The sequence below is a fragment of the Eretmochelys imbricata genome, chromosome 2, assembly GCF_965152235.1.
Source record: "Eretmochelys imbricata isolate rEreImb1 chromosome 2, rEreImb1.hap1, whole genome shotgun sequence".
Classification (NCBI taxonomy): Eukaryota; Metazoa; Chordata; order Testudines; family Cheloniidae; genus Eretmochelys; species Eretmochelys imbricata.
The window spans coordinates 265,593,801-265,609,727 of NC_135573.1; the positions used below are offsets into that span (position 1 = coordinate 265,593,801).

The 15,927-nt window shown below is 46.2% G+C and overlaps 1 protein-coding gene across 5 annotated transcripts in view; it reads right to left on the reverse strand.

Moving 5' to 3' along the window:
* Positions 1–599: 599 nt before the first annotated feature.
* CCM2 (CCM2 scaffold protein) overlaps positions 600–15,927 on the reverse strand; it is an 81,505-nt gene continuing 66,177 nt past the window's right edge. For 4 of the 5 annotated variants that reach the window (XM_077808504.1, XM_077808503.1, XM_077808506.1 and 1 more), the window contains exons 7-10: positions 14,680–14,737; positions 13,961–14,099; positions 11,958–12,096; positions 600–1,378 (exon numbers count right to left, since the gene is read on the reverse strand). In XM_077808504.1, coding sequence (XP_077664630.1) covers positions 1,098–1,378; positions 11,958–12,096; positions 13,961–14,099; positions 14,680–14,737 — 617 coding nt within the window. In that variant the 3' untranslated portion in view covers positions 600–1,097. Of the gene's footprint in view, positions 1,379–7,959; positions 8,033–11,957; positions 12,097–13,960; positions 14,100–14,679; positions 14,738–15,927 lie in introns of all 5 variants that reach the window. The other variant, XM_077808507.1, reaches the window with a different exon arrangement.

Here is a 15,927-nt window from a genome sequence, read left to right on the forward strand (position 1 = left end):
GGACTGGAATTGAGATCGGGTTTTACTGAGTGAACAGTTGTGCTTGTGAAGATTAAGGAGCTAGCAGCACTGGAAACATGAATCCACCTAGCCCCAGGCCAGAGAGCTCACAGAGCCACAACAGGAGCTCTCACCACACACACACACACACACAGACGCGCACACGCACAGTAGCCCAACCGATGACTTTGCTAGAGGTAAAAATGTGGTGCCATCTCCTATTTCCCTCAGGCCCTAGGCTTTTCCTGAGCAAAGACTGCCAGCCACGCTGAATGGCAGGGTTGGTTTTAGACCTAGACTGTCCACCAGGACAGCACTAAATGTGCCAACACTCATGCCCCACTCTGCACTATGGGCTGAATTTGAACCAGAGTGCTAGAGGCGAAAGGCCAAGGTTACCCAAGCCAACCAACTCCCCTCCTGCAAGGGGACAGCCCCGAGGTCACTTTGGCAGAGTTCCCTCTGTGACCAATGAAGAAGAGCCCACACTGGACTTCGCTACAAAACAATCATGTCAGTATCGCAGCAGACAGCCTTCAGGTTCGGATTAGAAATGTTTCGACAACACCAACAATAGGTTTAAATTATTCACATTGTGGTAAACTTCATTTTTTTTTTTAAAAAAAAGTCTGAGTTACAATAGGAATATCATGTGCAAAACTGTAAACCCGCCATCGGGTCCCAGTGAGCTGTTACTGCTCAATGCAAGTTTCTTGCCCCAGCTTCGTTGCATCGCTCCAGAGCGACGACAGCAAAGAAAACACAAAACCAAAGAGTTCTATGAAGTCAGAGGAAGGGACTCTGGTTCCATCACCCAACCCGGGATCCTCTTTCACAGCACGCTCACCTGCACGAAGACACACACATGCCTTCACAGTAAGAGGGCACCAGCCGACATCACAAAATGGGCACCAGTGAAGCCATTGACATTGGGGGAAAAATAATCAAATCCCGATTCATCCTTGGAGCCTCTTTCAGACTGGAAGGTCAGGGAGACAGCAGCAAATGTTGCTGCACTCGCTACATGGGGGTGAAAGAGAACAATAAAGCCCCTTTGAAAGGAGCTGTCTTCTCATCCTCCCTCCCGCAGCTGTGTCTCATGACGAATCCTGATCCATGCTGCATCCAAGAGCTTCAATGTCGTTGCTTATGTCAGAGATCATTCGGTCCCACTCATCTCCCTCGGAAGGGGCAGACTGGTCATCCGAACTCCCTGCAGCTCCATTCCCGTTGGTCGTTGAATTGGAGGTAGTGCTCAGAGTCCGTCTGTACCTCCCGAAACTGTCTGTGATAATTCCCCGGCCATCCTTCACCCCGATGGTTTCTAGGAAGTTCTCAAAGTGTTGGCTGTCCTTTTCAGGAATGAATGGTCTAAGGCCTTCCCCAGAAAATAAACAAGGAGGAAAAATTAGTCATTCAATACATTTAGAATGACAACGTTACACTGATCAAGACTATATTTGCGATGTTCTTATCAGTGAGCGCTTTGCCCATGTAAAGGCTTCAGGGTTTGGTTGTAGGACACCATGAAAGTCAAGATGCAGCAACTCAACTCATCCCGTCTCCTCTCCCCCAATATCTGAGGCTCAAGTAGCAGAGTTTTTTGTTTTAACTAAAACTCAAGTCACCCAAACTGCTAGTGACTGTGTGTGTGACGGTGTCACGTCACCTCCTGCGCTACAGCTTCCCCATCGCTGCCTTACTTCACAAAACAGGCGGCGACACTTAATTAGCTCATGTTCGTAAAGCACAAGGAGATCCTCAGACTCAAGGGACCAGAGGAATGTAGAGAACTACGGAGTGAAAAAAAAAAGTCAAGAGCAACTGCTCTATCTATGAGACAATGTGCCCCCAAGCTCACGCTCTTCCGTTCCCCAGGCACAGTCTGCAGGAGAAGGCTCCCCTTTCAGTGCTGCTATCTCCAGCAGGTTCAGAGAGAGGTACTCCAGCACCCATTACTTCCACCTTTGCCCCCAGGGAGCTGTTAACCATCTCTCCCAGCCTGACCTCCAGGATTTGGGGTATCCAGTCCAAAAGGGAGCAGCTCTGACCCCTTGCCAGCTGAAGAACGCTTAACAGCATACCCCTGTTTATTGTTGAGACTGTAGAGTGCCCTCCCCAAAGAGCTTACAATCTAGTTTGAAACCGGACACAAGCAAATAAATGCGAGACACAGGAGGGAGGAGGAGAACGCTAAGGAGAGTTGACAGACAAGGTGAGTGGGGTGGTATCTTTTACTGGACCGACTTCTGTTGGTGAAAGAGACAGAAGTTGGTCCGATAAAAAGATATTACCCCACCAACCAGGTCTCTCTAATATCCTGGGACCAACACTGTAAACTAATGAGATCATGAAGTTACATGCTGTAGGCTCATTCAGGGGCATCTTAATCGTTTTAAAGCAAAAATCAACGGTTTGTGACTGCCATGCAGCCTCTCCATCACAGCTGATTTTTTGGTGGGTCTTCCAACATGAGCTCATGGCAATATATTCCTTCTATATAAAAGAAGGTCCCACCCTTTGACAGGGTTCAGGATTGAGTCCAACCATGACTCCATCCTAAGAGCACTTCTACAACCACAGCTAGAGGTCCTGAGACAAACAGGAACCAAAAGGCTGTTTAAAAGAGGATACAGAAAGCCAAGATCCCCCAAATCACGAGTCCAACAGCCCAATTCAGCACTGATTCAGAGGCAGTCCCAGTGGCTCCAGCGGAGCTGCAATGGGGTAGAAGTCAGCACTGAACCAGGTCCATGCATTTTAAGACTATTTCCAAAGCAGTTTCCCCAGCCAGGACCAGAGTTTGGGGTTGTTTATTTTATGGACAAGAGTTAACAGCATCACCAACAGCCTGATCAGTGTGGGGAATGCTCTGCTGTAGGCACTGGTGAAAGCAAATCTTGCAAGGAGGAACATATTGATGAACTCCTGGGTCCTGGCAGGAGAAACCCCATTTTGTTCACCTCAGGGTCACGATCCTGCAGCAAACCTCCCAAGGGGCACACTCAGGGCCTTAAGGCATCTCTGTAATTTGCAAGACTACTTGTGGATCCTGTGGAATGATTACAGGTCTCTCTGAGTTTGGTCTCTCACTGTTGGAGGGGAATCTGGCAGGTTACACAGAAAACAGTGGGAGGAGGGAGACAGACCTACTCATCACATGCAGCCTCCCTAACCCCTCCAAAAAACTGCAATTTACAGTTAAAAGCAAACAGCTCTGGCAGCCTCAGTGGCTGTTCGTGCTTCTGAAGACTATTCACAGGGAAGAGATTTCACATTTTAGATGATTATGGTTAGGAGCAGAGATGTTATTCTACCTCTGTATTTGGCACTGGCGCGACTGCGGCTGGAACACAGTGTCCAGATCTGGTGTCCACAATTCAAGAAGGATGTTGATAAATTGGCGAGGGGTCAGAGAAGAGACACGGGAATGATTAAAGGATTGGAAAACTTGCCTTATAGTGTTAGACTCAAAGAGCTCAAGCTATTTAGCTTCACAAGGAGAAGGTTGAGCGGTGACTTGATCACAGTCTGTAAGTATCTACATGGGGAACAAATATTTAATAATAGGCTCTTCAATCTAGCAGAGAAAGTTATAACAGTCCAATGGCTGGAAACTGAAGCTAGTCAAATTCACACCAGAAATAAAGCATAAGTTTTTCACGGCAAGAGTAATTAACCATTGGAACATTTTACCAAAGGTCATGGTAGATTCACCATCACTGATCAGACTGGATGTATTTCTAAAAGCTCTGCTCTAGGAATTATTGTGGGGAAGTTCTCTGGCCTGTGTTCTACAGAACATCAGACTAGATGATGACAGTGATCCCTTCTGGCCTTGGAATCTATTAATGATCCTGCATTGATCCTTTTGGTAGAATCTGACTGTCAAGGCTAGGATCAAGAATCATACCCAAACTTCTCATGAAAAATTAAGAACATAAGAAGAGCCATACTGGGACACACCAATGGGCCACTTAGCCCGGTATCCTGTCTTCTGACAGTGGCCAGTATCAGAAGCTTCAGAGGGGATGAACAGAACAGGCAATTATCGAGTGATCCATCCCCTGTCATCCAGTCCCAACCTCTGGCAGTCAGAGATTTAGGGACATTCAGAGCATGGGGTTACATCCCTGGCCATGCTAATAGCCACCGATGGACCCATCTGCCATGAACTTATCTAATACTGTTTTCAACCCATTTGTACACAACATTCTCTGGCAACGAGTTCCACAGGTTGACTGTGCATTGTGTGACGTACTTCCTTTTGTTTGTTTTCAACCTGCTGCCCATTAATTTCATTGGGTGACCTTTCGTTCTTGTATTACCTGAAGGGATAAATAACACTTCCCTATTCGCTTTTCCACGCTAGTTGTGATGTCATATCCACCACCCCCCATGTCTCTTTTCTAAGCTGAACAGTCCCAGTCTTATTAATTTCTCCTCCGATGGAAGCTGTTCCATACCCCTAAATCATTTTTGTTGCCCTTCTTTGCACTTTGTCCAATTCTAATATATCTCATTTCTCACCATAGCAGCAGGTATATGGCACGACACGGTAGGGCTTCACCTAAAATATCTCCTCCTTAACACTTTGTTAGGCTTAGGGTTTAACTACCTTACTTCCATCTATTAACATAATCAATTATTATTCAACTATCTTTAATAAATATCTAATTTATGGAGCTAATTATATCCAAACCCTAGGAAGCTTTTTGTTCTTCTTCACTTTGGCAGAGCAGCAACACGCAGTAGAGCTGTCTGATTTCCGGATGGTTTTTGCATCAGCCTTGGCATGCACTGCCACAGAATACGTGCCCTTCTCCCAAACTATTAATGTTTTCCTTGTAGTTCTCAGTGAGGCAGTATTGCACACAGGAGACAACATGGGCTCCCTCTGGTGGCCAGGAGAACACATGTGCATTCCCATGGATGTGGAAGGAACACAAAGAGTGGAGATAAAGCCCAAAAGCCCAAAGGATTGCTCAGCACTGAGACACATTGTGCAGCTTTACAGATCTTAATACGTTAACAGCATCAACATGCAGATTAAAGCACATCGAGGAAAAGGTTCAGAGCTGCTTCTAGGAACATCTGTCACCATTCACTTCCCTATTCCATGAGTGGGGCTGTGGTCTTGCAGTGGGGCTACAATAAAGCGACAGGCTTCCCACCAGGAGCCAAAGCATCACTGCCTGTAAGACTGAGGCCACAGATGTCATTTTAAAGCAATGGAAATCAAGACTTTCAGAGGTGCTATGCTATATGTTAGGAATGTGGGTTGTTTCTCTTTTAATAGCTCGTTTAATCCAGGTAAAATTAAACTCGTTCTAAAAACAGAGCTTTCCTTACAATTCCCTTACAGTTCAGTGGGAGCAGAGTCCAATGTTGCATTGTTCAAATGGCAGGGTGGCAGCTTCCTGTCTGATTGTTAATTATTCTTTAAAGCACTTCTTTGTAAGTATTAGTATATAGGCTTGTTTGCCTGCCTGAGATAGAATTTTGGGTTTGACGTTTTGATACTCTTGTATCTTATACTAATAAGTGTGAAGAACAATGAACAAAGACGGTGTGTTGCATTTCCCACAACCAGATGGGGCTTTGAGTACAATGGGAAAAGATAAGGGATACAGCTAGAGTGTTACTGGGCATGGTGGGAATGTAATATATGAGCACACACTTGAAGACTGCCTCAACTCCTTATCTTTCTGTCTGTGTGAGGCGAACCAGGGGAGAGGGTGAAGGGAAAGCCCCCTCTAACAGTAATTAGATGTAGGGATTAGAACCTTCTGACGCTGAAGGGTTCATTTAAACTAAGTCTGTTTAACAGAGCAGATAAAGGTCCTGCCTCCTAGCTCTGAGCAAAAGGGCCCAGCCCTGATCCTTTTGAAGTCAATGGGTACAGCAGCAGGCCTGTTGAGTTCCAATCCTACTGGTGTTGTACCTTGTTGCAAGGCTCTTCCCCCCCAACCCTGCTGTCATACCATAGGAAGGATGATCCAGTGGGCGGGGCAGTAGCCTAGGGCTTTGGTGATGTAGGTTCCATTCCCTGCTCTGACACACACTTCTTCAGTGACTGTGGGCAAGCCACTTAGGCCCAGATCCTCAAAGGTATTTAGGTGCCAAACTCCCATTGATTTCAACATGAGTCAGGGGCCTAAATACCAGTGAGGATCTGGCCTTTAGCATCTCTGTTCTCAGTTCCCCGCCTGAACAACAGGGGGTAGTAGCACTGCCCTGCCTCACAGAGGGATGTGAGGGTAAGTATGTTAAACATTACAAGGCCCAGATACGATGGTCATGCGGGCCATACAAGTACCTCAGGTAGATTGATCATTACATTTTCAACACAGGGCTCAGTCCTGCAGTCCATTCTCATTTTAGTCCCACTGATATTCATTAACCCATAAGGGGATATTATACCCTCTTCAGCAGCTGGGCTATTTTGAACAAACCCACAGACCACCTCTGGCAATATGCTCCTAGACTGTCTGGAACTCCTCAGGAATCTTTATGCAACATTCAAGGAACTGAGTGGAATATATAGTGGCCTGCCAGTCCCCACCCAGTTCCATTTTCATTGGTGCTAGGTATTCATAACAGCTCTAGTCATTTGTAATCATGTGGATAGAGTAATTCTTGCCATTTTTTTGGTGCAAAGAAAAGACAGACTTTGAAAACAAAGACAGATCTCCAGTTGAATATCTGCCACGGGGGACTGGACTAGTAATGAGCTATAGAGCATTTCACCAATTTGACTATGACCTAGATCAGTGGCAGCTTACGTCATTACCATCCAGGGCTGTTCAGTGGGCTGCGTGAGGGGTGTCAGTCCAGAAAATGGGCATCCATATCATAAACACCACCAGTGGCCTCCCTTCATCCTCTTGCAGGACAGGTTTCAGAGAAGCCAAAGGTTAAAATGGCTTTTGGAGACTGAACTGCCCCGTCTCTAGAGATCAGAATGGAGGCACTTTGGTAGGCAGCATGAGGGAAGCTGCCACTTCCTGTGCTGTACCGGTTCTGTGGTTTGGTCTATCAGACACTTTTTATGACCTCTAAATTCACTCCTAAAACATACACAAAAACACAAAACTAAAGAGAGCTTAGCCACATAACGATGGGGTATCTAGTAAAGGCTATGGTGAAGGAACAGTCTTCAGTGATCTAAGTACGCAGCTGGTGGTAGCTGTGTGTCTTGCCAGCATATTTTTATGGGGCCAAACTGTTCTTTCCAACTCCTTGTTTGCACTAGAAAATGTTTTCTAACACTCACAGACCACAGGAGTACTCGGATAGTAACGGCAAGCAGGATCTGGCCTTCAATGATGCTGTCCAAACAATATCAAATCACTCCCAACGTTTTAAAGGACAAGGACTTTCTCCAGCCAATAGGTTTGCTAACATCCAACTTAAATGCAAATCAGTTGCAGACATTGATTAAACAGGCAAGAGGTGCTGGGGATTAGGAGTCAAACCATTAATTTTTCTAATTGACTTCACTTCTGGGCACAGTAAGAACAACAGGTAACAGAAGCCACTTGAAATTGAGGTTGGAACCCAGCAAAAGAGAACAAATGTCACACCGCTCTTTCTTGAGTATACTAAGCATTGCATTCCTGTAAATTTATCCTCCACATCTGACCCATTTTAAATGTATTTGTTTTTATTTATAATGCCCACAGGCCCAGATCCTCAAAAGGTCCTTGGGCTCTAAAGTTCCCTGGAGCCTAGGATAAAGGTCATTGCATAGGGTTAAAAACACAGTCACATAATACATTGAACCAACAGCTGCTCCTCATCTCAGACCCAGAACATAGCTACCCAGAGATGGACTAGAGACCCAAACACCCGTCCCTTTATGCCCCTCCAAACCCAAAAGCTGGGCAAAGAGATGGGCCTTGTAGAATCTACAAATTAAGGCTATGTCAGATGTTGGGGGAAGAGAAAGTTACTTACCTTATAGTAACTGGGGGTTCTTCAAAATGTGTGGTTCCGATCTGTATTCCATCGAGTACGCATGTGCCCAGACCTGGAGGATTTTGAAAGCAGCATCCATTGGTTCACATACGTGCCCTGGCTCACCTCAAGACTCTGACCAAGGAGATAAAGGGCAGAGTGGACTGACTGCCTCCCCAGTTCCTTCTTTACCATGAATCAGAGAAGATCCAAAACAGAGGGGAAGCAGGGCGGGTAGTGGAATACACACAGGGACCACACATCTCAAGAACTTCCAGTTACCATAAGGTAAGCTAAGGTCAACTGCAGGTTTCAACTAGTTTAAATGGTGAATTCTCTGTCACTTGAAGTCTTTAAACCATGATCTGAGGACTTCAGTCACTCAGCCAGAGGTTAGGGGGTCTATTACAGGTATGGGTGAGGTTCTGTGCCTGCAATGTGCAAGAGGTCAAACTAGATGATCACGATGATCCCTTCTGGCCTTAAAGTCTGTGAGTAAGTAACTTTCTCTTCTTCAAGTGCTGGTCCTTATGTGTATTCCATTGTGAGTGATGAAAAAGCAGCACTCAATTGGTGGAAGATGCGAAGTAGTAGATGGCAGACCTGAATGAAGGACTGCCACTCCAAAAGATGCAGAGGAGTTGTGTGCCAAGGCATAGTGTCTCACCAACGTCTGGACTGAGCACCACACAGCTGCCTTGCAGATATCAAGTAAAGGCAACTGTTGAAACAATGCCAAGATGTTGCTTGCGCTCTTGTGGAATGAACTCTTACCCCAAGAGGAGGGGGAAGATTAGACAACTGATAGCAGAGTAAGATGCAGCTGGAGATCCACTTTAAGGTTCTTTGAGAGGCTATAGCCTGACCCCTGAACCTTTCCACCACAGCAACAAATTGTCTAGGAGACTTCCTGATTGGTTTTGTTCTCTACAGGTAAAAGTCTAAGACTCCCTGAACGTCAGGGGAACGGAGCCTCCTCTGTTCAGAGGACGCGTGTGATTTTGGGAAGAACACAGGTAAGTGGATAGACTGGTTCAGGTGAAACTCTTGAGACTATATGTACACCCTAAATTCACCCCCACAGTGATGAAACTTTGTCCTTATGGAATATAGTGTAAGGAGGATCTGCCATCAGTGCTCCAAGCTCACCAACCCTCCTGGGTGAGGTGATGGCTACCAGCAATGCAACCTTCATGGATAGGGAGACATGGATCAAGAAGCTAATGATTCAAAGGGAGGCTTAGTGAGTACTGAGAGAACAAGGTTCAAGCCCCAGTGAGGAATAAACTTTTTTGTCTAGGCGGAAAGGTTCTGACTAGGCCTTTCCCGAATCTGCAGATGAGTGGGTTCGCGAAGCTCGAGTAGCCCTGTGAAGGTGGATGGTGTGCGCTTACTGCTGCCAAGTGGACCTGTAAGGAGCTGAGAGACAAACCAGCTGTATTTAGGGAAAGAATATTGTCTAGAATGAGAGAAATATCTGCAGCTTCAGGGGGTATACATGTTTGATGTGCCCAGATAGGCCAGAGCCGCAGTAGAGACAGTATGTGTCACTGCTGTTGAAGACAAAGACAGAACCATGGCTAACCGAAGCTCTCGGCGATCGGTCTTCGTTGGTGGATCCTGGGGTTTGAGGGAAGTGGTACCAGAAGCTTATGAGAACGCTCCCTGGTCTCCTGACAAGACCCTACCGAGGGATCTGTGGGGCAGACTCCCCAGGCGCGCTCCTTGCTGAGTTAGGCCAATGTATAGGGGGGTCCCCCAGTCTGAGTCAGACTGTGGCCTTATGGCCTTTTCCATTACGTGCTTCCTAAGGTAAACTTCCTGCCCTTCCCGTGTATGGCTGGGGAACGAATGGCAGATACCGCACCTCGCTGCGATGTGGCTTCCCCGAGGCAGTACAAGCAGCGGTGGTGGTCGTCATTGACCAGGCAGGAAGCACCAATTTTGAAGCCTGGGGTCCTGGGCATAGTTCAGTCCACACACAGGGTACCGGCTGGAGGAATTATCTATCTATAAACTCCTAACACTATCACATAAAAAACGTAAAGCTCTAGAATTATAAAAACTATTTACCAATATTAACTATATTCAGGTAAAGGAGAAAGCTGAAGCTTGGGACACTGGAGGTTACAACCTGGGCCAAGCAGCATTGAGAAGGAACTGGAGGAGAGGTGGTCAAGCCCACCCTGCCCTTTACCTCCTCGCTCAGAGGCATGAGGTGAGCCAGGGTGTAATGTGCAGACCAAAGGACACTGCTTTCAAAATTCTCCAGCCTCAGGTGCATGGAGCAAATGTGTACTCACCATGGAATATGTGTAGGGACCAGCACTTGAAAAAGAGAGCATTCAGCTACATAGAGTTTAAAGCCAGAAGGCACTGCTGGATCATCTAGCCTGACTTCCTGTATTGACTGCCCCTCACACAACTCTCTGCCAGCAGCTGTTGCCTGTATACTGAGGGGCTCCCACTCCTGCACCTCCACTGACTGCAGCTGGGACAGTATCACACGGGGAGAGGCGATGTCTCAGACAAGCAGGACCCAGCTTGCTCAAGGCTTTATGGGTCAAAAACTCTTTCCCCATCAACCTCCACCTGGAACTCGGCAGGCAGCCAGTGTGGGTCCCAGAGCACTGGTGTCATAGGCTCTCCAAGACACATGGGCTCTCCAAGATACATGGCTGCTGCTGAGCTCTGCACCAGCTTCAGTTTCCAGATTGACTTAAAGGCGTAGACCAACACAGAGGGAGGGCAAAGTCCTTGGATTCTAAATATCTAGCTTTAAAAAAATACCGACTTCACATTACCAAGACATTTTTAGATGCTATTTCTGTTGGACCAATGGAAGGGAAGTTATGCTCTTTTACTTCCTCTGTTTATTCATTAGCAGAACCAATGTTATTCCTAGAGCTACGCAGACATTAATGAAAACGACGCACACTAAGGTGACAAGGGCATGACATGGCCCAGACGGTCTCCAAGGGCTCCGTCAGGTTAAAACACACATTTTTTAAAAACAAGAAGTCAGATCTCCAGCTGATGTCGCTGGAGCCTTACTCCACCGATTTTAATGATGCTAAGGCAGTCTACAGCAGCTGAGGAAGGACTAAATGTCTGATTAACACCATGCTTGGATTATTAAAATTCAAATAATTTTGACAATGCAGTTTGCTACTCATTATTTATGTCTGCATTTCTTTTAGCTTGAATAATGAAAATTAAGTAGTCCGTTCACTGTCCGGTGAACAATGGTGCAGTGTTTCGGCTGAAGACAATGCAAGGGGACATCTGAATGTAAACCAGCTTTCTGATGGAATTTTAAAAATGTTTCACAGAAACATTGCTCTGGATCCATTCCCAAGGCATCATTTTAATAGGGACAGGCTGATCTGCATGTGGCCCCACTGCCCTCGACAGAATCACATCAGAACTGTTCAAATGTGTGTCATAGACCCTGTAATGCTACCAGCAAAACATCCCACCCATAGTTCACATGGTAGAAACCTGTACTTTGGAGCAGGAGGAACTAAGCTTGATCACAACTTTTTCACTGAACTGCTGGGGGCCAGCGTGTACAGCATAGGATCATCACCAGCTGGCTACAGACTTCTCCCATTGCACTTCTGATCAATGGGGAAAGCAAGAGAAAGTCAAGTTCACATTGAACTTTGAAGACTACTGATGTCAGTGAACATTACTAAACCAAAGTGAGCAAGAACCACTAAGCATTTGCAGCTTTACTGTAGTAGTCTAGCATATCAAACCCAAGTCTTGGGAGGGGAAGGAAGGTTGTATCTTCCAGAATCCTCCGCCGCCCCCAGGATCCTGCATCAGATCATACTTCTGAAAAGGCCTGCGCATGATTCCCTTGGACTTGACAGCAACCCCAGAAGCAACTTGCCCCAAGGGGCTCAGGATGAGAGTCTGATCCCCACAGGCCATCTTTCTTCTCCCTCCCAGGTCTGTAATCTTTATGTTACTCCATCTCAGCTGAAACTTACCTAGTAACAGGAATTTCCTACTGTCCCCATAGAGTTGTCTCAGGTTGATGCAGAATTCGTGTATTGAAGCCCCATTGCGATATTCGTGTAGGAGCATTGCAAACTGCTGGATCTCTTGGGAAGAGAGTTTGGTTCTTAGCTAAGGAGAAGAAGCACAAGGCATGATTCAACCTTATTTCTAATAGTGGAGAAGCCATGGCTTGTGAGGAACAAAACATTCAATGGGCTCTGTTAAATACAGCAAGTAAGGGTCACTTAGTGGTGGACAAAGCAGGGACTGACACTCCCCTAACATAAACTGACTGTTTAATCACATTAATGACATAGCCCATGTCCTCGTTGGCAAAGGGAGACAATATTGTAAGAAATCCACCCCCTAGTGGCACGGGTTAACCTAGAAATGCTGTTTCCTCATATTGAGCTCCCTAAAATGGGAGATTAATGAGACTGGGACTTTTCAGCTTGGAAAAGAGGCGACTAAGGGGGGATATGATAGAAGTCTATAAAATCACGAGTGGTATAGAGAAAGTAAATAAGGAAGTCTTATTTACTCCTTTTGATAATACAAGAACAAGGGGCCACCAAATGAAATTAATAGGAAGCAGGTTTAACACAAACACAGGAAAGTATTTTTTCATGCCATGCACTGTCAACCTCTCAAACTCCTTGCCAGAGGGTGTTGTGAAGGCCAATACTATAACGGGGTTCAAAAGGGAGCTAGATAGGTCCAACAATGGCTATTAGCCAGGATGGGCGGGAATGATGTCCCTAGCCTCTGTTTGCCAGAAGCTGGGATTGGGTGACAGGGCATGGATCACTTTATGATAACCTGTCTGTTCATTCCCTTTGGGGCACCTGCCATTGGCCACTGTCAGAGGACAGGTTACTGGGCTTGATAGACCTTTAGTTTGACCCAGTATGGCCGTTCTTATGAGCTCAAGCTAATGAGTGTTTAGGCTGACTATAAGTGGGTGTTTAAGAAACAGGAGCTGAGGCCCAAGTAGCAGGGTGGGGGTCTTGAGACTTTGCCCATCTGTCTTTGCAAAGCCACCAATATCCCTCTGACTTCACCAAAACCCAGCAGAAACAGCTCTCGTGCACCCACCTTCCCAAACAAACATCAAAGTCCTCTGGCTGGCAGCAGTGTTCTCCTACAGGCTCCACTCAGGACTGCTCAGTGTATCCCCCAGAAAGGAGGAGGCAGCGGCAGGCCATGGCGACAGCCAGATGCACTCCAGAGGACTCAGCCAGAGAGCAATACCACAGGCAACCGCAGCCAGGAGCTGCGCTCCGAGTGTCAGTCACCTGCTGTGTACAGGTCCTAACAGCGACAGCGATTCATATTTTGCAAACTGTACCTAGTTTGTAGGGGAAAAACCCCACTGCTCACACAGGGACTCTCAGAAAGGAGGCAACCGATTAATATGCTTTGTTTAAATCCTTCTTAGGTTATTCCTAACCCTACTAATTCAGGGACCAACTTCAGTGATTGCTCTTACAATTGTGTTCCAAATGTCAATTTAATAGCATGCTCTAAGGTCCTACCCATTCTGGCAGCATCACCACTTAAGCATTGTGCGTCACAGGAATCAGAGAGTTTTTATTTAAGACTGTTCCCATTCACGAGAGCCTTTGCTAGAAGGAGGGAGGGAGTAGCCCTGGGAAACTGTGCTCAAACCATTTACCTCCAGAGCCCGCTTATGTTCAAACCCCATTTAGGCTCCAAGTGGAAATTAGCTTGATGGCATCTGACCCGAATCCCTACAGTTCCTAAGTGACCATGAAGCAGTGTTGTATGAGAGAAAACAAACCAAGGTGATTTATAGGACTGGTGCTGTGTTTCTGACCCACGGTCAGAGCTTGCCATGGGGTTCTGACTTCACGCTAAGGGTATAGCTGCATTCCCAAGAATGCTGGCCTGGCTGACACTACCGTAAAGAGATCCCGTCACCTTGCACGCATGGCCACTCTTTGCTACGAACAGACAGCGCAGACATTCCTACCGTCATCATGTAGTCCTGCAGCAGCTCCGTTGCCGTGGTGCTCAGCTCGCTTTCACTGACCGTCTTAACATGTGGAGACTGAGGCGTGGAGAAGGAAGAAGGCGAGTTGCCACCTGTATCCAAGGATTCCGGAAAGGAGCTGAAATGCAAGTGGATCTGTGAGCCATCTTGAGAGCTCCATTAATGTCTAGCAGAGAGACACATTGGAAGGGTATCCTGGGGAAACTCATTTTATGCATCCAATGAAGTGAGATGTAGCTCACAAAAGCTTATGCTCAAATAAATTTGTTAGTCTCCAAAGTGCCACAAGTACGCCTTTTCATTTTAGCTGAGGCTGTCTTCTTGTATTGGAAGGATCCTGGAGACTTGGATAAGGTGTTAGGACGCCACGAAATTTAGCCAGCTTAGAGGGAAGAGTTGCCTCGTAACTCTTGTACTCAACCGCTACATGGGAGGGAAGCATATTCTATGGACTTCTCTGGAATACTGTACTAATGTAGCTACGAAGCAAGGGAATTTGAACAGGCAGGGACAGAGAGCTATATAGACAGCGATATCACTGTTCAGTATTCCAGCTGTAATTACCAAAAGACATTCAGCGTATGTATTGTAAAAGTTCCCCCTTTTAGACTGTGAACCCGATGTCATGGCTATCTAAATAAGGTATCATCCCATCTAAGCCAAACCACCCCCTTCCACAGTGCGTACTATCAACTTACAAAGTGCTTGCTTCTGTTTCGTAAGATTCTTTAATGTCCACTTTTGTTGAAGAGTCATCTGCAAGGAAGATAATCCAGTCAAGAGATTTACAGTCACGAATGCTGCCTATTTCCTAACCTGTTGGTCGTGGACACGTATAGTTCCAATCTAAGCGTCCAGGGCTAGAGTATGAAAAATAAGACATACAGGACAGGGGTCGCGAGGGGAGTCTTCTGTCGCTTAAGACAGTAGCAGGAGGTCAAGAGCTGTACAATGCAGAATTGCAAAGCACCACTTTAATAAACTGCCTTCACTGATTAAAAAGGAAACAAAATACAGAACATCTGTGGAAAGATGCAGGACAGCTACCGTGTTTCAATCTCCTAAAGCCTTCCTTGCCCCTTAGCTATGGGAAAGTGACAACTCCAAATTATGATGATGATCAGGGAGGAGACAGGTTTCAGAGTGGTAGCCGTGTTAGTCTGTATCAGCAAAAACAAACAAGGAGTCCTTGTGGCACCTTAGAGACTAACACATTTATTTGGGCATAAGCTTTTGTGGGCTAGAACCCACTTCATCAGATGCATGGAGTGGAAAATACAGGAGCAGGTATAAATACATGAAAAGATGGGAGTTGCCTTACCAAGTGTGAGGTCAGTCTAACGAGACAATTCAATTAACAGCAGGATACCAAGGGAGGAAAAATAACTTTTGTAATGTAGTTTTTTCTGTTGAAGAATTGCCACTTTTTGTGTTGCGTTGCATAAAAACTCCAACCCAGGAACCAAACCCTGCAACACTTGGCAAGGCAACTCCCATCTTTTCATGTATTTATACCTGCTCCTGTATTTTCCACTCCATGCATCTGATGAAGTGGGTTCTAGCCCACAAAAGCTTATGCCCAAATAAATGTTAGTCTCTAAGGTGCCACAAGGACGCCTCATTTTTTGTTTGTTTGTTTGTTTTTTTAGGGAGGAGGGTTCTTTGGGCCATTCAACTCCACACGAAGGTTAGATCAGGGCCGCAGCCATCACAAAGCTGGTGGCATTTGAGATGCATCGCCCACTCGCAGTTCACAATACATTTCGTGGTAAGTCAGGGCCTCAGGGAGGCCTACGATTATTAAGACCTGGGCCTCTGTTTGGATCCAGTTTCTCTGTCATAGAACCTGGAGCATGAACAGGTAAGGGAAGCAAAGGGTATTGCTACACCAAGTGCTGCGGTTAGGGTGAGAGCCTGAGGCAGAACAAGCCTGGGTTGTGAGAGAG